At 42.1% G+C, this 22048-nt stretch overlaps 2 protein-coding genes across 2 annotated transcripts; both read left to right on the top strand.

Annotated features, from left to right (window-relative positions):
- Positions 1-14579: 14579 nt before the first annotated feature.
- Positions 14580-18379, top strand: LOC135935897 (prolyl endopeptidase-like). The gene is made up of 11 exons (XM_065478521.1): positions 14580-14891; positions 14954-15141; positions 15194-15276; positions 15335-15477; positions 15532-15694; positions 16111-16311; positions 16366-16575; positions 16622-16866; positions 17187-17667; positions 17968-18036; positions 18302-18379. The coding sequence occupies exons 1-11, from the start codon at positions 14602-14604 to the stop codon at positions 18365-18367; spliced, it is 2139 nt and encodes a 712-aa protein (XP_065334593.1). The 5' UTR covers positions 14580-14601; the 3' UTR covers positions 18368-18379.
- Positions 18380-19904: 1525 nt separating this feature from the next.
- LOC135935824 (protein yellow-like) lies at positions 19905-21619 on the top strand. The gene is made up of 5 exons (XM_065478386.1): positions 19905-19943; positions 20095-20425; positions 20477-21052; positions 21140-21293; positions 21366-21619. Exons 2-5 carry the CDS (start codon positions 20114-20116, stop codon positions 21563-21565), a joined length of 1242 nt encoding a protein of 413 aa, XP_065334458.1. The 5' UTR covers positions 19905-19943; positions 20095-20113; the 3' UTR covers positions 21566-21619.
- The last annotated feature ends 429 nt before the right edge of the window (positions 21620-22048 follow it).

Genomic DNA, 22048 nt, shown 5'->3' with positions numbered 1-22048 from the left:
CTTTGTGCATGTGCACGCGTAGACAGACACGTACAAGGAAAAATTGCAGCAACGATTCAAGCAGCAGGACTGACTGGTTGAAATATTTTTTCCCAACATTAAATGCCATTATGACCATAGGCTGACAGTTTTTAACTAAATTCTCAATTAATTCCACTGGTTAGTGCTAAATAAGATGTTAAAATGATGGATATACTGAAAAATAAGGGAAAGAGAGGGCTAAAAATACGAATTATATCAGTAATTATATTTTAATAATTTTTATTTTCAGTAGTTTTGACACAGACTGCCAGCGAAAACTCATTTAACAAGGGGGAAGGGGGATGGACCTGCGCAGGGCAAATGCGCGTTGATCCGCTTGATCGGATTTTACTTAAGGCAGTAGCTACGTTGCTTCAATTTTATTTTCCAGCGCCACCTTTTGCGCACTTGGTTCATTTCATTCATTTCCCCCTCCGTACGCTTGGCTATGCCATTCAAAGTCGCGTGTCCGCTTCATTGGCAAGCCTTCCCCCTCCGTCTATGACGTCACACAAGGCGCTACCAGCGCCGCGTCTGAGGCACCTGCTGAACCTCTTCTCTTAGCTTTGGATTTGCAAGCTCCGCCTCTTTTTTGCTTCATTCTTGCCCCCTCCTGCTGTATGCTATTCAAAGTCGCGTGCCTGTTCTTCATGCCGATTTTCTCCCCTCCCCAACTGACGTCACGCCGAGTGCCAGCAGCGCCGCGTCTGAGGCGGCTTCTGAACTATCACAATTAGGCTGCGGCGACGACGCTGCCTCTGGCGGCCACTGTGAAACTGAAAGCATCGAGTGAAACCCGCTGTTTCGTGGTCAAGCTCAACTTTTTAATTTTCCTGGAGTGTAAAATATTTAAATATGATCTAAATTTTGTGTCTCTTTTAAGTTATTTTATTCCATAACTATATTTTTCTACAGCGCGCATTTAAAATATTAATCAAATTTATTCAGGCCAAAAAATCTTAATTTTTATCTTAGCCTTGTGTTTCACACCGATAAAAAGAGACGACTACGAGACAAATGAATTCACCGTTGCTACTAATTTCTCATCAGAGTCGATGCATAGAATTGAACGTCTTTTTGTCTTTTTATCCGGCTGGTGGCTGCCGAAGAGGAAAATGAGGATTTTAAAATATCTCAATTTAACTCGACACGTTTTACGTCCTTGTGACTGCTACGCTGGCTTATTGCCGGCCCGCCACCGCCGCGTTCGCTCCAATCTCCGCAGCTTTTTCCTTCTCGCTTCTCGCTCTGCGCCGAACACCGCGAACACGCCATACCGGTCAAGTGTTCCCCGCGCTTCTCAATCTCTCTTTCTGCCTATTTAAAACTTAACTAGGTTTCTCGCACTCCTCATTGAAAAACCAGAGCAAATAACCCAGACACAGCACACGAAAAGAGACGAAGAAGCGACGAGACTGCCAGTGTCGGCCATTTCTAGCTATTAATTAAATTTGAAGGACTGGAGACGCGGAGAAACGGTCATTATAAATAATGATATTATTTCTTTTTGATTTCAAGTAGAATTTGACATCTTTTATCTGCTTAAAACATGAGATATGCTCATTTATTTATCGAGATGTTTTTAAAAGATTAACTTTTTAAAATCTGCTGAAGACAAATAGACCGCTTTTTTAGTTTAAAATTCCTTATCTCAGCTTGACTCATTTCCTACCGACCAACAACACGCTGCTCTCAATCCCTTTGATAAAAATTAGAGGCTAAAATAAATCATTTGATTAATTTACTAGTGTTTCCAAATTTTTATTCTGTACAAAATAAGCAAGTTTATTCATAAAAACTCAACGGATTGATTATTGAACATAAAATACATAGAATTAATAAAGGTTTAAGTTTACGATACATGTTAAAGATATATATGCGTCTATGAAAGGAAAATTAATATTTTTATTCATATATTAAGAATCAAGATCTGATGGTGCTCAATTGAGGAGTTGTAGGTATTGCGCTGACTCGTAAGAAGCGTCATCAAAACGTGGTGTCGTAGCCGAAGGTTCCGGTTTAACTTGATCGTACAGAGGTTCCGGTTGAGCAGTGCGGACGTAGTCATACTCGAAATCGACTGGGGCACGAGGCGCCTCTCCGAATTTCTCGAAAGTCCTCTGCCTGGCAGGCATCGCTTTCACTCTTCTCGCCGATCGCGGGCTGAGCCGAATCGGTGGCTCGTAGATAGCAGGAGAGGGGGGCCTGGCAGCGGCCTGGTCGTTTTTTACTTCCTCGTACTGCACTTCCTCGGGGAAAACGTCATTGTACTCGGCCGGAACAGAAGGTGCGGTGGCACTGCCCGGATCCTCATCTTGATCATCGCGGAAAACGGACATTTCCTGGGTTTCGTTGGTGTTTGGCGGAAGAGAATTTTTTCTCTTCAGTTTCAAGACGAGCCAAATAATGACAATGCTCAACAAGACGACGCTGAACACGTTGGAGCAGATCAGAATTATAATAAAAAGCCGAGATTGGTTCAATTTTTCTGCCAAGATGCTGCTCTCCTGCAACTCGGTTGCGGCGATTTCCTCAGCAGGCGTTGAATAAGATTTTGTTGTGGTCGGAAAAGACAAGTTGGATCGTTCTGCAACGGTGACAGGCGTTGGTTGGGTCGTTTGGGAAATGGCAGTGGTGGTTGGAATGGCTGGCATAACTGAAAAATATCGACATAATATCATTTTTTCTAACGAAACGATATTCCAACTGTCATCTAATCACAGCGAAGCTAACAAAATTTGGAGGAAACATTATTGTAATTTTAAATTTCGTGTTTTTTTAACATGGGCTTTTTGAATTGTATTAAATGTAAATAGCTATATCGTAGGATTTAATCACCTGTGGGTGCAAAATCAGTTATGTCAGAGCTGGCGCCGACTTCAGCCTTTAGAAGCCTGTGACTTGGCTTGTCCCCTGTTTTATTAAGCTCAGTCATCCACAATATTCCGGATGAATCCAAGGCAAATGAAAACGGCCAATTATTATCCCTGCTTCCATCCTAAAATATGCAACGAGCTGTTGTCATAATTATTCTATTTCAAAATTTACTATCATGTTTGACTGCCGCGAAATTAAGATTTAATTATTTTAATGACATACCTTAAGCTGATGAAAAGGCTTCTCCTGGAATATCTGTGAAGTGTTCCAAGTAACAATGTAGTGTTTTGACCAAAATGCGGCATACATGGTCCCATTGGTGTCGATCAGCATTCTAGTTGGCGATGCAGTCCATCTTCCAATCGGTTTTATAGTTCTGTCCTTAACGGAAAATGAAAAGAGTTCTGGGGAGTTTAATTCGCTAATGTAGAGCTCTCTTGGATTGCTCTTAGGGGCAAGGGCAATTGAACCGTCCCATCCTATTCCTGGCGTGTTCAAAAACCATGATCGCTTTGCCGTCAAATTAAACACAACTATGTGTTCTTCCCTCCACCTCGCGATATATGCAACATATCCATGAGGAGTCAGGTCTAGGACCAGATCGTTAGTGGAAAATCGAAAAGAAAACTTATGTTCCAGTTCAAGTTTGACGTTATTTTCCAGGTTGTAAATTCGGAGTTTTGCATAGCATTTGCCACTTCCGTTGTCCAACACCCACAGCCTTCCCGTGGCGTCAACTTCCAACCCCCTTGCAGCCTGGATCTTCGTGCAGTCTCCCAATATTTGCTAGAAAGCATCGAATTTCCATTTTTTAACGAATCATCTTAGATGTTTCACATCAAACACAGCGAAACCCCTCTTACAAAATCATTTCATTTATTTTCATACGTAAAAATATGTCTTGTGATTTGCATGCAGTCTTAAAATTTGACTCTCTTTCAATTATAATATTTAATTCAAATTTTAAATAATAATCTGATTTGCCGTGCTTTAATGAACATGAAATGTGGACCAAATATAGAGTCTAAATAGTCTGTATGAATACGTATTCGTTGCATGCACAGGGCCAGACTGTTATATCGAAAAAAAATCACCGGGGCATTCTTAATTTTGGCGGCCCACGAGACCGTAGAAGCCCCCCACCCCCTCCACCCCCACCCCAAGCGTTAGTGAGGGCAAACAGATCGGGGCAAGCGCCACTTGAAAATGCCGCAAAATTCAAGCTGGAAATTTCAGTGGATTCCGCAAAGTTAAAAATCTTTTTATATAGGGTCTTACGTCGTGTATGTCCCACGAAGGGAATGGCGTGAGCTTCGGAGGTTCAGAAGACGCGCTGCTCGTCGGCAAAGACACTAGAGTCACTGGAATGCCATCTAATTTGTTAAGGCTGACGAAGATCCTTGTTCCGAATGCAGCCATGTAACGAGGTTCAATGTTCTCCGGTTTGAAAGTTCCATCTCTCAAGGCCGTTGTCCTGCTGCCCTCATCTGACGGCCACTCGTAGTCCAATCCATCGGGCCATTCGAAGACCTGCGTGAAGTTGGCGGCGGTGGCGAAAGAAAGGTCGAGCAAAATGATGATAAATAAGAAGGGATTCATGACTCGAATGTTTCGGAACTAGATAAAGTTTAAAAATGTGTGATTAAAATGCTTGTATCTGCTCGCGCTGGTAAAAACCGGAGTCCAAACTGTACATAGCTGTTACAGAAAGACGAGTGGATTTTAAAGGCAATTAGCTTGCCTTTAATAGCAGTCTACACGGAACTAATTTAACCTATTTAGCGCGATCGATTTTGATAAAGGCACGACGCAGAAGGCGATAGACCAATAAGCAGTTGGAATGAGCTGCGCACCAAATAAGGAAATTTTGAGCAACACAATCTGGAAATTCAAAACTAGATATTGGCAATCAAACATAAAAATACTTTCAACACACATCGAGGCTTTTGAAAATCAATACAAGCTCTTTAAGAGGGCTTGGAAAATCACAATCAATTTCACATCAAAATTATTGCGCTGCATCTATAATAAGTAAAAAACATTACGCCTAGTTAAATTGCGCTATAAATCGCAGGTAATAAATTAGAATAAAAAACAAGGCTTTGAGTTTTTGCGTTTTATTTTCAAACAGGATGTATGTTTTGCGTCAGAGGTCGATAAAAAGATGCTAAAATAGAAGCCGGTCTAACCGCAGAGACATGCGTCAGAAACCTCGGTCGCAATACAAACCAGGAAAAATATTCACCACAAATCGAGCTATTCAAGTAGCTCGACCGACCAAAGCTTTTATGTTTTACAGAATTTTAATATTATGGCCGCAGAGGAGCTTGGGCCTAATCGTATAGCCAATCGATTCTCCTCCCCACGCAGAGAATTTTTTATTGAATACACCATACACATTTTTCCCTAAAGCCTTTGGAAAGACGCGAAAACTATGCCGTTGAGCTGGCTCATCTTTTCAATAAATCACCTTATTATTTACCTATTGCCCTCTCTGACAAGAGGAAATCTGCAGTGTTGCATAGATCCATGATTATGCTAGTAAAAATCTCCCATTTGATCGCCACTCAGAAGAATGTATAAAAACAGCAGCCAACTGGCTGGCTAAATAATAAAATATGAGAATTAATCGTGTTCTGGGATGACCATTGCGAGAAGAGGCATTTAAACTCATTATTTCGAGTTTCTGCTCTCTATTTGTTTTCAGTGACGAAGCTGCTTTCACAATTAGGAGTTATCAATCAGAGTTTAATTGATAAGAAAATAGAAGTCGCAACCTGGAAAGCCGAACCACACCGAGGAAAAGGGATTTATTTCTTGAAAAAGGTAATTTCTGGAGAAAGAGGAAGCTATGAAACCAAATTTCTCTTTCTGCTCGGGCCTATTAATTATTACTTCAGCTATATGCAATGACTAATAGTGAGATACAGTTTAAAGTTTAACACGAATCAGGCTGTTTATCCGCAGTATTTTATTGCGTTCGATTTTCAAGCAGGATATTTATTTGCGTCAATCGGGTGTGATAAGAGTGGCAGTTATCAACGTCAGCCTATAACCGCAGAAACAGGCCTGCAACTCGCTTTGCTTTGCGCACGTTAACACGTACAAGGAAAAATTGCTGCCACAATTCAAGCAGCAAGATTGACTTGTTTAAAAAAAATCTAAAAAATTGCCATAGAGAGCTGCTGAAAGTTTATCACTTTAATTTTCAATCAATACACTTGGCCAATACAAAATAATTTATTTAATCTCTGGATATGCGGAAAAATAATGGAAAAGAGTGTCTGTATAATATACAAAAACATGCAGTTATAGATTTATAATTTAGATATTCACTAGTTTTGACACAGAGCCGCTAGCGAAAACTATTTTAACAAAGAGAGGAGGAGTGGATGTGCGCAGGGCACATGCGCGTCGGTCCGCTTGATTCAACTCTTCTCAAAACAGCAGCTTTCTTTTTAGTTATTTTATTTCCCAGCGCTACCTTTTGCGCACTTGATTCATTTCATTCGTTTCCCCCTCCGTACGCTTGGCTATGCCATTCAAAGTCACGTGCCTGTTTCATTGGTAAGCCTTCCCCCTCCATCTATGACGTCACAGAAAGCGCTACCAGCGCCACGTCTGAGTGAGGCAACTGCTGAACCTCTTCTCTTGGCTTTGACTTTGCAAGCTCCGCCTCTTTTTTGCTTCATTCGTTCCCCCTCCTGCTGTATGCTACTCAAAGTCGCGTGCCTGTTCTTCATGCCGATTTTCTCCCCTCCAAAACTGACGTCACGCCGAGTGCCAGCAGCGCTGTGTCTCAGTGAGGCGGCTTCTGAACTATCACAATCAGGCTGTGGCGGCGACCGACGACGCTGCCTCTGGCGGCCACTGTGAAACTAAAAGCATTGAGTGATACCCCCGGTTTCATGGTCAAGCTCAACTTTTTAGTGTTCCTGGAGCGTAAAATATTTAAATTTCATCTGAATTTTGTGCCTCTTTAAAGCTATTATATTCCATTTTAACTCTATATTTTTCAGCAGCGCCCATTTTAAATATTAAACAAACTAATTCAGGCCACGAAAAATCTTAATTTTTATCCTAGCCTTGTGTTTCACACAGATAAAAAGAGACGACTTCGAGACAAATGAATGCGCGACGTTGCTACTAATTTTTCATCGGAGGCGATGCATAGAATTAAACGTCTTTTTCTTTTTATCCGGCTGGTGCTTGGCTGCCGAAGAGGAAATGAGGATTTTAAAATATCTCAATTTAACACGACGCGTTTTACGTCCTTGTGACTACTACGCTGGCTTATTGTCGGCCCACCACCGCCGCGTTCGCTCCAATCTCCGCAGCTTTTTCCTTCTCGCTTCTCGCTCTGAATCGATTTGATAAAAATTGGAGGGTAAATAATAAATAAATCATTTGATTAATTTACTAGTGTTTCCAAATTTTTATTCTGTACAAAATAAGTAAGTTTATTCATAAAAACTCAACGGATTGATTATTGAACATAAAATACATAGAATTAATAAAGGTTTAAGTTAACAATACACGTTAAAGATATATATATGCGTCTATGAAAGGAAAATTAATATTTTTATTCATATATTAAGAATCAAGATCTGATGGTGCTCAATTGAGGAGTTGTAGGTATTGCGCTGACTCGTAAGAAGCGTCATCAAAACGTGGTGTCGTAGCCGAAGGTTCCGGTTTAACTTGATCGTACAGAGGTTCCGGTTCAGCAGTGCGGACGTAGTCGTACTCGAACTGGACTGGAGGAAGAGGCGCCTCTCCAAATTCCTCGAAAGTCTTCTGCCTCTCAGGCATCGCTTTCACTCTTCTCGCCGATCGCGGGCTGAGACGTATCGGTGGCTCGTAGAGACCAGGAGAAGGGGGCCGTGCGGCAGCCTGGTCGTTTTTTACTTCCTCGTACTGCACTTCCTCGGGGCCGACGTCATCGTACTCGGCCGGCTCGTCGGGTAAAACGGACATTTGTTGGGCCTCGTTCGTGTTTTGCGAAAGGGAATTTTTTCTCTCCAGTTTCAAGACGAGCCAAATAATGACAATGCTCAACAAGACGACGCTGAACACGTTGGAGAAGATAAGAATGATATTCAACAGCCGATGTTCTTCAGCAGGCGTCGAAGATTGTGTTGTGGTCGGAAAAGACAAGTTCGATCGTTCTGCAACGGAGACAGGCGTTGGTTTGGTCGTTTGGGAAATGGTAGTGGTGGTTGGAATGGCTGGCGTAACTGCAAAATTTCGACATAATCTCATTTTTTCTAACGAAACGATATTCCAACTGTCATCTAATCACAGCGAAGTTAACAGAATTTGGAGGAAATGTTATTGTAATTTTATATTTCGTGTTATTTTAACATGGGCTTTTTGAATTGTATTAAATGTGAATAGCTATATCGTAGGATTTAATCACCTGTTAGTGGATAATCAAAGATGTAAGAGCTAGCGCTGACTTCAGCCTTTAGAAGCCTGTACCTTGGTTTGCCCCCTGTTTTATTACGTTCAGTTATCCATAATATTCCGGATGAATCCAAGGCAAATGAAAACGGCCAATTATTATCCTGGCTTTCATCCTAAAATATGCAACGAGCTGTTGTCATTCTCTATTCCAAAATTTACTGCCATGTTTAACTGCCGCGAAATTAAGATTGAATTATTTTAATGACATACCTTAAGATGATGAAAACGATTCTCCTGGAATTTCTGTGAAGTGTCCCACATTGCAATGTGGTGTTTTGACCAAAATGCGGCATACAAGGTCCCATTGCTGTCGATCAGCATTCTAGTTGGAGATGCAGTCCATCTTCCAATCGGTTTTATAGTTCTGTCCTTAACGGAAAATGAAAAGAGTTCTGGGGAGTTTAATTCGCTAATGTAGAGCTCTCTTGGATTGCTCTTAGGGGCAAGGGCAATTGAACCGTCCCATCCTATTCCTGGCGTGTTCAAAAACCATGATCGCTTTGCCGTCAAATTAAACACGACAATGTGTTCTTCCCTCCACCTTGCGATATATGCAACATATCCACGAGGAGTTTGGTCTAGGACCAGATCGTTAGTGGAACCACGAAAAGGAAATTCGTGTTCCAGATCCAGTTCGTCGTTATTTTCCAGTTTGTAAATTCGGAGTTTTGCACTGCAATTCTTGCTACCGTTGTCTTGCACCCACAGCCTTCCCGTGGTGTCAACTTGCAGCCCCCTTGCAGCCTGGATCTTCGAGCAATCGCTTCCAAATTTCTGCAAGAAAGCATCGAATTGCCATTCTTTAACGGATCAACGTAGAAATTTCACTTCAAACAGTATAAACCATTTTTAAAAAATTTCGTTCGTTCTCATTTTCACACATCAATAGTATTTTTAATGGCGTGCAATCTAAAAATTTAACTATTTTTTCAATTTTATATTTAAATCGAATTTTGAAGTAAAACGCTTATTAAAAAGCTAAAACGATCATGAATTGTGAACCAAATAAAAAGTCTAAATGGTCTCTATGAATACGTATTCGTTGCATGCACAGGGTTGCACTGTTATCCAAAAAATCGCCGGGGCATTCTTAATTTTGGGGGCCCACGTGACCGGAGAAGCCCCTCACCCCCACCCCAAGCGTTAGTGAGGGAAAACAGATATAGGATTAAGCGCCGCTTGAAAGTGCCGCAAAATTCAAGCTAGACATTTCAGTGGATTCCGCAAAATTAAAAAATATTGAGGGACTTACATCATGTTCGTCCCACGAAGGGAATGCAGTCAGCTTCGGAGTGGCCGAAGAGGACGCGTTGCTCGTCGGCAAAGACACCAGACTCACCGGAATTTTAATTTGACCGTACTTCTCAAGGCTGAGGAATATCCTTTCTCCGTAGATAGCCATGTAACGAGGTTCAATATCCTCTGGTTTGAATGTTCCTTCTTTCCTGGCGCCTGATGGCCACTCATAATCCAATCCATCGGGCCAATTGTAAATGGAAGTGAAGTTGACAGCGTTGGCCACGGAAAGGCAGAGAAAAATGACGAAACAGTAGAACGGAGCCATGCCTCTCAAGCTTTAGAACTGAAAATTAGATTTAAAACACATTTATGTGTTTTGTAGTCTGGTTTTTTTACGAAGCCGCTCATCTCTATGTTCAATTAAGTGTTTTTTATTTAATTAAACAATATATTATAGTGAAAAAGTAACAAGAGCCCCATTTGTTCAACTCCACTTGATCAAAGTTGCGAAAAAAGCTCTAAATATTTAGAAAAAAGGTACAAACCTCACAGAGTGAAACAGAGTTGAGTCGCAGGGCGTGTTCGCCGCATTTCGAGTGACTTTAGAAAGCAACTAGCTCGCCTCAAGCGGCACACCCGGAAATTTTCACTCTGGATTTGATTTTGATAAAGGTGCTGATAAAAGAAAAAGCAGTCGGAATAAATTCCTGCGCAGAGAAAATTGGAAATCCCAAAATATCAGCAAAATACTGTTAAATAGGTTATAGGATAGTTTCTCCCACTATTATGTTAATTAATAAAGCTGGACTCCAGAGTCCAGAAAAGTATTTAAATCCTCAACAAACGAAGTGTTTTCGATATGAATATTAAAGGGAATGCGCGTGAATAAAATTAACCTCGTCAGCAGCAAATATAACAAATTATTGGTTCAAGCAAGCCCTGAACTATTTATTGCATTTTTTTTCAAACACGATATTCGTTTGCGTCAGAGTTTGATTAACTGTGGTCTGACCACTGCGATAAGCAGGCCTCCACTTCGCTTTGCGAACGCACAAGGAAAAAATGTATTAATCCACAATCAGGAAATCTAAATATTGCGCACCTTTTTTTGCTACGAATTCCATACTTGATTTATTATATACATAAAAGAGATTTTCATATCTCTAAAAGCCCGATCTTGACTTTTTTATTTCATATGTTTAACTGAAGGTCTGAAAGAGAACCAGTCATCCCAGACTACATTATGGGTCTGAGTCTGAGAGAATGGTAATTGTCAAATAAATGTTTCCTCTTGACCTGTTTGCTCCATTAATCTAATGCAATTCCATTAATCATATTTCTTTTCCAGCAAAGAAGTCCCAGAGCTAGTTTTTCCTTTCATTGCAACTACGCGTTATAAATTTTAATAAAATGTACAAGCGCAGCTCTGGAGGTAAAGCGTTTTACATTGAACCCGGAAATTTTTCAACGCCTTTGGGTTTCCCCTTGATAAATCTAAGTGTTGAAAAGCAGCCTGTGTGTCGACAAGAAAAACCCTTTTCTGCTTACCGATTTTTATGTGGCGAAAGGGTGCGAGACGACTATGATCTCATCGTCAGATCAGTAATTGCCACTCCTTAGTTTTTCACTTGTCATAAAGGACAAAAAATATTATTTTTACACATGAAGGTGCAATAAGGTCTCATTTATTTAGCTTTTAACCTTAAATTTATCTTGCACTGTCCAAGGGAAACAAAATTTCAAATGGTGGGGAGGAATTTGCGCTTTAAATGTAATTGCTTTAATAATTGGCTTAAATATAACGCATTTTATTCTAAAACCAATAGATGTCGTTGGTGGGAGAGCTGGTGAGCTGCCACGAGGCGGAAGAGTGGTCAACCTCTAAGGCGTTGCTGCAAATCTGAATCGTGGCGCCATCGTCTGGTTGATAGCTCGATTACATATTGTCGCTTTATTATCGGCTCAAAGCTCCTATTCTTTCCTCTCTTTTAAAGGCGCGACGAGGAAGCTGATGTTTTGTGAGCAAAGTGAGCGCGCATTTTCACTTCTGCATTCTCTCTAATTGACAGGGCTAACCTTAAAATGTCGAGGAGGGGAGAGGATGTGCTTAATTGATGTTTTGTATGAAATCAGTCTGTAAAAAAGAATAAAACGAGCAGAGAACTGATTGGCCACAAATCTTTATGAGTTATCAATATCAGCCGGAAGATTGCGCCACAAAAATATAGTTTCAAAAAGGCACTTCATCAGAGCCCCAGAGCTTGACCACTTAACCACAATGTGGCAGCACACCTGACGTGCTCATTACATATTGTCTCGAAAATAATGCTCTTACTATACTGTATTTCAGAGCAGGATATTCGAGTCATTCGAGAGTTTTATCAGTGCGCAGCTGGAAGGAAATACATATATGTTTCTGATAAAAACGAGTAAAACACATGCTCGGCCTGAGCACCCAGATAACAAAAGCAAGAACTACAAAATGTTCAAGCAGACCAACGAAAAGACACCAGGTTCACCGGTTGCCAGGACCTGAGGTGAAAGGCCGATCAAGGAAATGGAGATGAATCACGTGCGGATGTCAAACTTCCTGAACGATCAAAAAAAGTAAAGAGCGTGTTATCGCATTAAACCGTTTTTTCTGTGCTTTTCGAAATTGCCGCGTGATTTCCAGCTCCCTAGAAGCCAATTGCAAACATAGAACTTCCCTGGAACTCATAAGGGAGAATATTTTAGGGTGGGTAATTCAAGGGAGCTAAGAGAGTTTGACTTATGGCTGTCTTTTTTGTGATTATAAATATTTAAAAACAGAAACAAACTGACACAAAATATCTTTCTGTAAGCTTAGACTACGATTTTCATCCAGGATTATTAATTTTTGGCGAATAACGATGCAAATGAGTTTAGCTCCTTAGCTTACACACCTATACATCCAGCATCCAGCAGATCAGCTGTCTCTCAAATCTTCACTCTACCTCATGGACGAATTCGTGTGCTTTTACTGCGACAAAATAGAGCAGGACGGATTTTTGAAAGTGTCCCGACTGAGTCTAGCGAACGGAAAGCCGATCTGTGAAAACAAATCCTTGAGGGAGACGCCAGGAAAGGCTCCCATCGTCAATTGTGACTTCGTTTGCTTCGACTGCATTGAAAAGCACTGGTATGTTTGTTACTATACATCTTGGTTTTCGATCATTACATTTGAATTCAGCTTTAAAAGGGAGTCAGAGGATAAGGTCAGAAAAACAGAAAGCAACGTTTACCTGACACACAACTACGCCTTTCCCGAAGGTGAGTGTCTTTCTTGATTTTCCTTTTCTCCCACGGCAGATCGAGATTTATGTCAGCGGGGGCCGGATGGGCGATAAAATGTGTTCGCACTGCGCAGATCCAAGATGGCGTCTGCCTGTGGGAAACATTGGATTGCCGTACGAGTGTCAAGAGTTTGTTTTTTCGATCCAAAAGACATAATTAGTTAAGAGTAATGCAAATTTTGGTTCTTTTAGCGCATTTTCACGTGACCGATTTTTCGCGCCATTCTCCATATCTGCGCGTCGCACGAATCTGCTCCCCGCTGATTCATGTTTAAATTGTTAACCACAACTATAGGATATTTATTTCAGATACGTTTGGACTTAATTACCCAAGCTCCCGCGAAAGAATTTTCACAAACTCCGAGCAAATGAGAGATGAACTCTTTTTCGGGGACAAATACCTGAAATGTACAAAATTCGCGTACACAAACGAGTGCGGTGCTTCGACCTTGAAGATTAACCAGATTGCGAAGCACATGAGGACGCGATTCACTCGTAAAGTGTGCGATGTCCCATCTCACGATGCTGTCGAGCACGAAAGAAATCACCAAATTAGGCAAGTAACGTGGATTCCTTGCTTGGTAATTAGGAACGGTATACCTAGCGTGGAACGCTCAGCTCGGATCACGAAGAAACATAAGCCAGATGTGTGATAAATGTGCGCGGAAAAAACCAGGGTTTTGCGTGCTCTTCTTGCTGGTTTTGTACATTTTCAATAATAAAGTAAATAAAGTGAGAATAAGCTTTATATTTTACTTCACGGAGGCTACAATTTATTTGACACAAATAAATATCAAGCCAAGAGAATTTATTTTAAGTTTTAAGGATTACAAAAATAACGAGAGAGAAAAAGCATTATCTGGTTGACGTCGAGATAAATTGGTAAATAAATAAGAATGTTGCTCCGTGGGAGCCTTTTTGTGGCTTAATTTTTCTCTCCGCTTTTGGAAGCCAGCTTCTTTCCAAACTCCAAACCACCCGCTGTTTGGAATGCAGCCGCCCGGTCATTCACCTTTTTAACGGTCGCCTGTGGGTGGTCCTCTGCTCGCTCGTTGCAGCTCACAATCAGTGTCAGTCAGAGCGTCGAGCAGTGCACACGTTAGTCCTCTGCTATTCTCACCACATTTTCTCGCAGTTTGCAGCATCAGTTCTCCGTAAGTCTCTTATTAAATCAAATTTTAAATAATTATTGTTGTGAAATCCAATCAAAAAGTCAGTAAGTAATATCTCAACCCCCTTTCCGTCCCACTAAATCCTCGTTTTATTAATCCGAATTACTTCTATAAAAAGTAGACCTTTATTACACTGGCATAAAATAATCATTCTCTGCGATCTCAACATTCTCAGCGCAGCAATAAAAATTTTAATTAGTTCCCAAACATTTGGATCTTCTTCCTTCCTTCCTTGCGCGTCTTGTGTACCTGTCAGTTCATTTTTCTCTCCCCCGTCGGCTCCGCTGCTTGGCATGCGAGCGTCTCAGGCACGGACTGGACAAACAAATTAAAAACAGGCACGGATTGGCCAGTTTACATTGCATCGTCAATATGTGCTTTTTTAATTGACATTAAAAATATTTGGTTTCGTCAAAATTAACCAGTTTATTTGATTCATTTTTTATTCAAAATTTCTTGAAGCCCCTTTCTATCTGCAGCAGGTGGACAACGTGCAGGATCGTGTTGCGAGCATGGCCTTCAACTACCCGGTTGCCAGGAGGGACGAGAGCGTCGTGGACGATTTCCACGGCACCAAGGTCACGGATCCCTACCGTTGGCTCGAGGATCCCGAATCGGCCGAGTGCAAGGAGTTCGTAGAAAAGCAGAACGCCATTACCCAGCCGTACCTGGAAAACTTCAATTACAGGGAGGAAATCAAGAGCCGCCTCACGCAGCTCACGAACTTTCCAAGATACTCGTGTCCCTCGCGCCATGGCGACCGCTACTACTTCTACAATAACTCCGGCCTCCAGAATCAGAAGTAATATTGCTGGTTACCGATGGAAGAGCAGTTGTGTTTTTAACGCATCAAATATTTTTCAGCGTGCTGTACGTGCAGGATGATTTACACGGCGAGGCCTCCGTGTTTTTCGACCCGAACGAGCTGTCCGAAGATGGCACAGTGGCGCTGACTGACACTGAGTTTTCCGAGGACGGCAAAACCATGAGTTACTGCCTGAGCAAAAGCGGCTCAGACTGGAACACCATCCACTTTAGAGACGCCGAAACAGGCATTAATCAAAATACAGAGCGTGATTATAATTTTTTATCTCTGAAATTCAGGGCGTGATTATCCGGAGGTGCTGGAAAATGTCAAGTTTTCCCCGATGCTGTGGTCGCATGACAACAAAGGAATATTCTATGCAGTAATGTTTTTTCTATTTAAGAAAATTAGTGTATCTCACATTTATTTTTTTAAATCAGATATATCCGGAACAGCAGGGAAAAGCAGACGGCTCCGAGACAGATTCAACGTTGTACCAAAAGCTGTACTACCACAGGCTCAACACCCCACAGTCGGAGGACGTTTTGGTCGCCGAGTTCCCCGACGAGCCGCGTTTCAGAATGTACGATTAACCGTTTTATTAATTCAAGTAATTAATTCTTTTTAAATCAAACAGAGGTGCTTGTGTGAGCGACTGCGGCAATTACCTGATCATCTTGCCAGCGAAGGAATGCAAGGATAATTTGGTGTACTTTGCCGAGATCGGCTCTCTACCTGATGGACCTCAAGGATTGCTGCCTCTCACCCAAATCGTGCACAAATTGGACTCTGACTATAAGGTAAGTCATCGTTAAAGGAAAAATGGCCTCCACAGGGGGCAACCGTCTGTCGATGAAGAGAAATGGATTAAAAGAGTGAATACCTGAGGAACGAAGATGATTGGCAAGGGTGAAAAATCACCAAATATGCTCCAAGAAAGCATATATGACCGGTCAAGCATATCTCAGGTTGGGGTACCCTGGAACAGGTCGTTAGGGTCTCCCAAAGTAGTGTCCAATCCAATACCTATCCAATAAGGGGTCGTGGTCGACGATCTTACGAGAAACTGAATTTTAATCAAAATAAAACAATTTTAGCCTTGACAATAAATTTCTAGTTGCGCAAAGGTTTTCTAGTTAGGTGATAAAAAAGAAAAATACTTGAAACCAAGTTGACTTTTCTATGAGATGTTTTAATTAAAAATTAATTTTCCTAGTACGTGACAAACGTGGGGTCCAAGTGCATCTTCCGGACAAACAAGGACGCACCCAACTACCGTTTGGTTACCATCGACCTGGAAAATCCGAACATGGACCAGTGGAGGACCCTGGTGGCTGAGCACCCGAAGGACGTGCTCGACTGGGCCGTCCTCTCGAACAAAGACAAACTCGTCGTTCGCTACATCCACGACGTCACGGTTCGACCCTTGATTATTTGATTCTTAAAAGAATATTAATGCCTTTTAATGCAGAGCTTGCTGCAAATCCGAGATTTAGCCACGGGAAATCTGATCACGCAGCTGCCCCTGGACCTCGGCACAGTGTACAACGTGTCTGCAAATAGGAAGTACCCAGAGTTATTTTTCAGCTTCTCCTCGTTCCTCACGCCGGGAGTGATTTACATGTGTGACATGTCAAAGCCTATCATTGAGCCTGTGGTAAGGAGTTATTTCGAGAAAAATGCATTAAAAAATTATTCTCCAATTTCAGCCGTACAGAAAAACCGAGCTGAAGGACTTCGACGCCTCGTCCTACATGACGGAGCAGGTGTTCTTCTCGAGCAAGGACGGTACCAAGGTGCCCATGTTCATCGTGCGCAAGAAGGACTTGAAGAAGGACGGCAGCAGTCCATGCCTGCTGTATGGATACGGCGGCTTCAACGTCAGCCTTACGCCCTGCTTCAGCGTCATGAGACTGGTCTTCATGCAGCATTTCGACGGAGTCTTCGTCTATGCCAACATCAGGGGCGGAGGGTGAGTAATTTTTATACTTTTTTATCCTTGTCCGAGGACCGGGAAGGGCACGAATGACACCGCGAACAGATGACGCACCAGGCCGCAAGGGGGCCACTTTCCTCCGCAGCGGGGACGCTAGACATTCGTCCCGTGAAGCCAAATCACGCATGCTGGAAAGGTGCAAAACAGCAAGTAGCGAGTTTGTCTAGAGTTATGTTGCCTAACTTCGGTGATCGAACGAGAACCGTTGTGTCCAACATGGTACAACCTAGACAGATAGATTTGAACAATATTTATGGCAAACTTAATCAAAAACCAACAACTGTATATTTTTCCAGAGAGTACGGTGAGTCGTGGCACAACGCTGGCCGACTGTTGAACAAGCAGAACGGTCTGGACGACTTCCAGGCCGCGGCCGAGTACCTGATCTCGGAGGGCTACACGAGCAGCCCCCGTCTGACGATCCAGGGTGGCTCGAACGGCGGCCTGCTGGTGGCGGCGTGCATCAACCAGCGGCCGGAGCTCTTCGGCGCCGCCATCGCGGAGGTCGGCGTCCTCGACTTGCTGCGCTTCCACAAGTTCACAATCGGCCACGCCTGGGTGTCCGACTACGGCAGCCCTGACGACCCTGATCACTTCCCCAACCTGCTGGCCATCTCGCCGCTGCACAACGTCAAGTTGCCGTTGGAAGAAGACGTACCGAGGCAGTATCCGGCCACGCTGCTACTCACCGCCGACCACGACGACCGCGTCGTGCCCCTCCACTCTCTCAAGTTCATCGCCCAGCTGCAGCACACCCTGCGCAACCACCCTGACCAGGTGAGTGTCATTCGGATCCTGAGCAGAAATATAAGCGTGGCTATACGAGAATCAGGTTTTTTTTCGGGACATAAATGCCTATCAACAGTTCCAGGCGATTTGACCAGTCGTATTAACAATCCAACAGATGGCGCCACCGTATACATTCGTTATAAATTTAGTTTTAAGACACTTCCTCTGCGATTTCAGACTCAATCCTGCCACTAAGCATTCTTTACTAAATCCTTTTTTCTTTTGACGTGTTGAAACCCAAAATCTACAGCTTTTATATTGGATATTTTTCTTTTGTATCTGTTTCAGACGAATCCGCTGCTCATCAAGGTAGAGACCAAGGCTGGACATGGCGGCGGCAAGCCCACCACCAAATGGGTGAGCTCCAAATCGTCTTTATAGTTTGAAGCTAAGCCGATTGGTGTTTTACGATGAAAACATTAAATTTGGCGCCGCCGTTTATTTACTATTTTAACAGCTATTTCAGTTTAATTTCTTCAAAATATTTGATTTGAGTTGTTGAAATTCTTAATTTATTACGTCAATCACAATTTGAAACTTACGTAAAAAGCTTGAAAAATTCTATGATTTCTTAATCTGAACACAATTCCAATTTTTTAAAATTGAAAAAATCCTGTTTCAGATTGAAGAGCACACGGACGTTCTCTCATTCATCGGGCGTTCTCTGAACATCCAGTGCGTTTTCTGAGTCACAAAAAGCTTACAACTACCTTCTATTGTAATTATGTAACATAAAACATGGAAGGAAAGAAATAAAAATGAATTGAGTTCAATTAAAACTGCTATGCTGATTTAGCGATTGGCTGCTTCCTTAAAAAGAACTGATAACGAAGAAAAGTTAATCACGGTATCAATATGTCGTATAAAATAGAACTCTTAAATGACTCCAGCGCAAAAGTGCAGCTAGGATTCTACGGGATCGGAAAAAGCGTTCCCAAATTAATATTCTCAAAACTTGATAAACTTCAGAAACGCCTTTTATGCAACATCGGCGACAAGGTGAGAAATCATCAATGCCGTATTAAAAAATGAATGTTTCAAAAATCAAGCAGAGGAATGATATTTTTTGTTTTGGTCCGAATTTAAATTATTTCTATCTGCATGATTTCAAGTGCGATTTGTACAAACCATGAAATTTGAATTTGCTCTTGCAGCGATTGCACTTGACAATTTTTAAGCGATCACTTTTCAAATAAACAATAGAAAAACGTCCAATTTGCACGATGGAAGGTTGCAGGTGGCTAGCTAGAAGATTACAGTGCTGCTTATGCGGAGGTAACAAAATTTAGAAAACATTTGAACATTTTTAGCACCATTTAAAGAAATTATGAAACATTTTTACTTCGATAAGGGTATACAGTTTTTTAAATAGTTGAGATGAATCCGAGAAGGAGGAAAATATATTTCCCACTCATCCAAGGGGTGACTGAAACCCAAAAAACGCCACTCTCTTTGTACTCTTGGCTGCGGTCACAGACAGATTTTTTTTTTAATTTTTTTCTTTCCTCAAAATCACACGTTGATTCAAACCACATTTAATTTTAATCCATTAGACAAATTAATGAATTGATTTGATTTCAGCCAACGAGTCTGCACGTGAGGCAGTGCAATTAAATCATTTAATTTTTATTTTAAATCTCAAAACAAACAGATGCTGGCCGTGATCATGACCTTTGCCATTTTTCTCCGTCGGGCACAAACAAGAAACAATTAAAAATCAATTTCACTTAGCACCCCGATAGAGGGTTTGGAAAATAATTTTTTTTTTTGGCAGAAAAATACATGGGACAGCGTTAATTATTGCTGCACTCTCACCGCATTTTAATTTTTGGTAATATGTTATACACTGGATTACATAATTGGATTGTTTTTCGCTTAGTTAGAGCGACGGAGAGAGGTCAAGACCAAACCGATAACAGTGCGGTAGCCTCTTTGGCCTCTCATGCTCACAAGCGTCAAACTGCTTAATTTTCTCAACTTTCTGTTTTATTAAATTTAATAAATTTCAACACAAAAATTCGAGAGTGAATGCATTTTAACCGCATTTATCTCTTACATTCAATTCATTCCTCGCTTCTGTCAACATGGAACGAACACAAATTAATGCCCAATGAATTTTTGTTAGTGCTTGGCAACAATTATCATCTTTTGGTCCTTGGCCCGCCACAATAGAGTCCGGTTTCCCTTTCCCCTGCATTCTTGACTAAATAAAAAGGCGCAGTGTTGGACGGCTAGCTGCTTTCTCTTGCCATTCCTGCCGTCTGGTGAGTGCTGTTTTTTTACTCTAAAGAGATTTTTATTCATTGTCCTCTGATCGTGGTGTTTGACTGCAATTTTGTATTTTTATTTAAATAATTATTTACTTTCTGTTCATAGTGTTTATTTACCCTCACACATTTCAATTTATGTTAACAGTTGGAAAGAGGCTGGAAGCATGGCTCCGTTCTTCCTCTCCATTTTTTTCCTGGGCCTTTCATCCCTGGCCATGGCTGCCACCTTCACTCCGGTCTACGAGTCGAATGAGTTGGAGTTTGACTGGCCGTCCGAGGAGATCAAGACAAAGGCTCTGCAAGAGAATACTTTCAACCCTTGGCCTATCAGCTCGGCTGTGTACGGATCGAGGCTCTTCCTCAGCCTTTCCAACAACGAAAAGGTTCCCGTGACTCTGGTGTCGATCCCGACCAACAGCGTGTCCACTACACACCCGAAACTCGCTCCATTCCCATCGTGGGACATGAATTCTGTTGTCAGTAGTGAATTTTAAAAATTGGAAAGGTGAGTCACAATCTTTTTGCAGGGATTGAGGGATTGCAACAAAATCCAGTTTGCCAAAGGGCTGGAAGTGGACGCCAATGGCAGGCTGTGGGTGCTGGACGAAGGAACCGATAGCTGCGATGCCAAATTGTGGATTTTCAACCTGGAAAAGAACGACACGCTCGAACACGTCCATCAGTTTTCCTTTCCCTATCTCTTGCACGACCTGGTCCTTGACGAGACTCCCGACGGATATTTCGCCTACATCTCGCGGTTTTATCGGGAACAAATCGTCGTCTTTAGCTTGAAGACCAATCAATCGTGGGTCGTGGAAACGCCAGACATGCAATGGACCGCAATCGCCCTCGCACCGAAAAAGGGACCCGCGAGACAGGTCTACCTCGGCAAACAGTACGACTACGAACTTCACACGATTTCTGCTGCTTTGCTGCGGAATGGAACTGAAACTGCCACCCCGAAATCAATTGGAACCTGGACCGCAGAGCCTTATAGAATGCTGATGGACAACCTTGGCACTATTTACACCACCTTTGAGTCTAAAAACTACACTTCCTCTTTGAATACTTCCCAGCCGTTCCAGGAGAAGCCTTTCCATGGGGTAGGGTACTAATTGAGTTGGAAGAAATTAATTACAGCCAAAATTTACATAATTTTGTTTATGAATTGGTGCATTGGTTGGTTTTAGTTCGCCGACTTGGATTTTACCTGGCCGTTCACTGTTGCCTTGGACCAGAATGGAACTCTCTGGATGACCGTGTACGACAAGAATATAAAGCCAAAATATCGGCTTTTGAAGGCTCCAGTCGGCGTCAAGTCCTACATCTTCGAGGCTACGCCAGGTACGTGCTCTCTGAACTCGAATAAATTGATTTTTGCTCGATAAAAGAGTAAAATCCCCTTTTATCACGTAGTTTGCTCGGAGACGTGCAACCTGGAGCACGGCGTATGCCTGGAAGTCGACGACTGCCGTTGCAAGGTCGGCTGGAAGGGTGACAACTGTGACGTGTGCCAACCCTACCCTGGCTGCGTCAACGGCACCTGCGACCAACCCTGGGAGTGCAACTGCCTGCCCGGCTTCCGTGGAAAGCTGTGCAACCTCAAAAACGAGTAAACTTGGATGTTCGTCCGAGGTTTTCAATAAAAATTGAATGCTCAACCAGTTAAATTATTCGTTTTTTCTTTAAACCAACAAACTTGAAATAACGATTTAAATATATGAAAATAAGCAATGTTTTCGATGCGATATGAGTTATCGATTTTTCTATCAAGCCTTGAGTTTTCGGAGTGCAAAGGACACTCCAGCGACAAACAACGTACGTCACTACTGACCTCTGCTCTCTTTTGCCACCCAAAGCCAAATTTTGATAATTTTCATCTAATATAATTCATCAGACTATGAATGAAGTGTTAATTTTATTGCGAAATCAACGCATGATCCGAGTTCTTGGCCGAAACGTTGCCCTTCAGCTCGCTGTCCCAAGAAAAAACAATACATTCTTTTAAAAAAGGTGAGAGCAGCGTCTTTCACGCGTCTATTGTGAGGAGAAAATTGTTTTGTCACTCTCAAATCAAATAAGAGAATTTCAACTATCCA

The sequence above is a fragment of the Cloeon dipterum genome, chromosome 2 (assembly GCF_949628265.1).
Source record: "Cloeon dipterum chromosome 2, ieCloDipt1.1, whole genome shotgun sequence".
Classification (NCBI taxonomy): Eukaryota; Metazoa; Arthropoda; class Insecta; order Ephemeroptera; family Baetidae; genus Cloeon; species Cloeon dipterum.
The sequence above is the reverse complement of the archived record's forward strand: the minus strand, read 5'-3'. Positions and strand labels throughout refer to the sequence as shown.

Bases quoted from the DNA above. Each gene is read 5' to 3' on its own strand.
- LOC135935897 (XM_065478521.1), top strand. From the start codon at position 14,602: ATGGCCTTCAACTACCCGGTTGCCAGGAGGGACGAGAGCGTCGTGGAC. The intron at 15,277-15,334 runs GTAATGTTTTTT...TTTTTAAATCAG, and splicing joins ACAAAGGAATATTCTATGCA to ATATATCCGGAACAGCAGGG. The intron at 16,867-17,186 runs GTGAGTAATTTT...ATATTTTTCCAG, and splicing joins GCCAACATCAGGGGCGGAGG to AGAGTACGGTGAGTCGTGGC.
- LOC135935824 (XM_065478386.1), top strand. From the start codon at position 20,114: ATGGCTCCGTTCTTCCTCTCCATTTTTTTCCTGGGCCTTTCATCCCTG. The intron at 20,426-20,476 runs GTCAGTAGTGAA...ATCTTTTTGCAG, and splicing joins CGTGGGACATGAATTCTGTT to GGATTGAGGGATTGCAACAA. The intron at 21,294-21,365 runs GTACGTGCTCTC...TTTATCACGTAG, and splicing joins CATCTTCGAGGCTACGCCAG to TTTGCTCGGAGACGTGCAAC.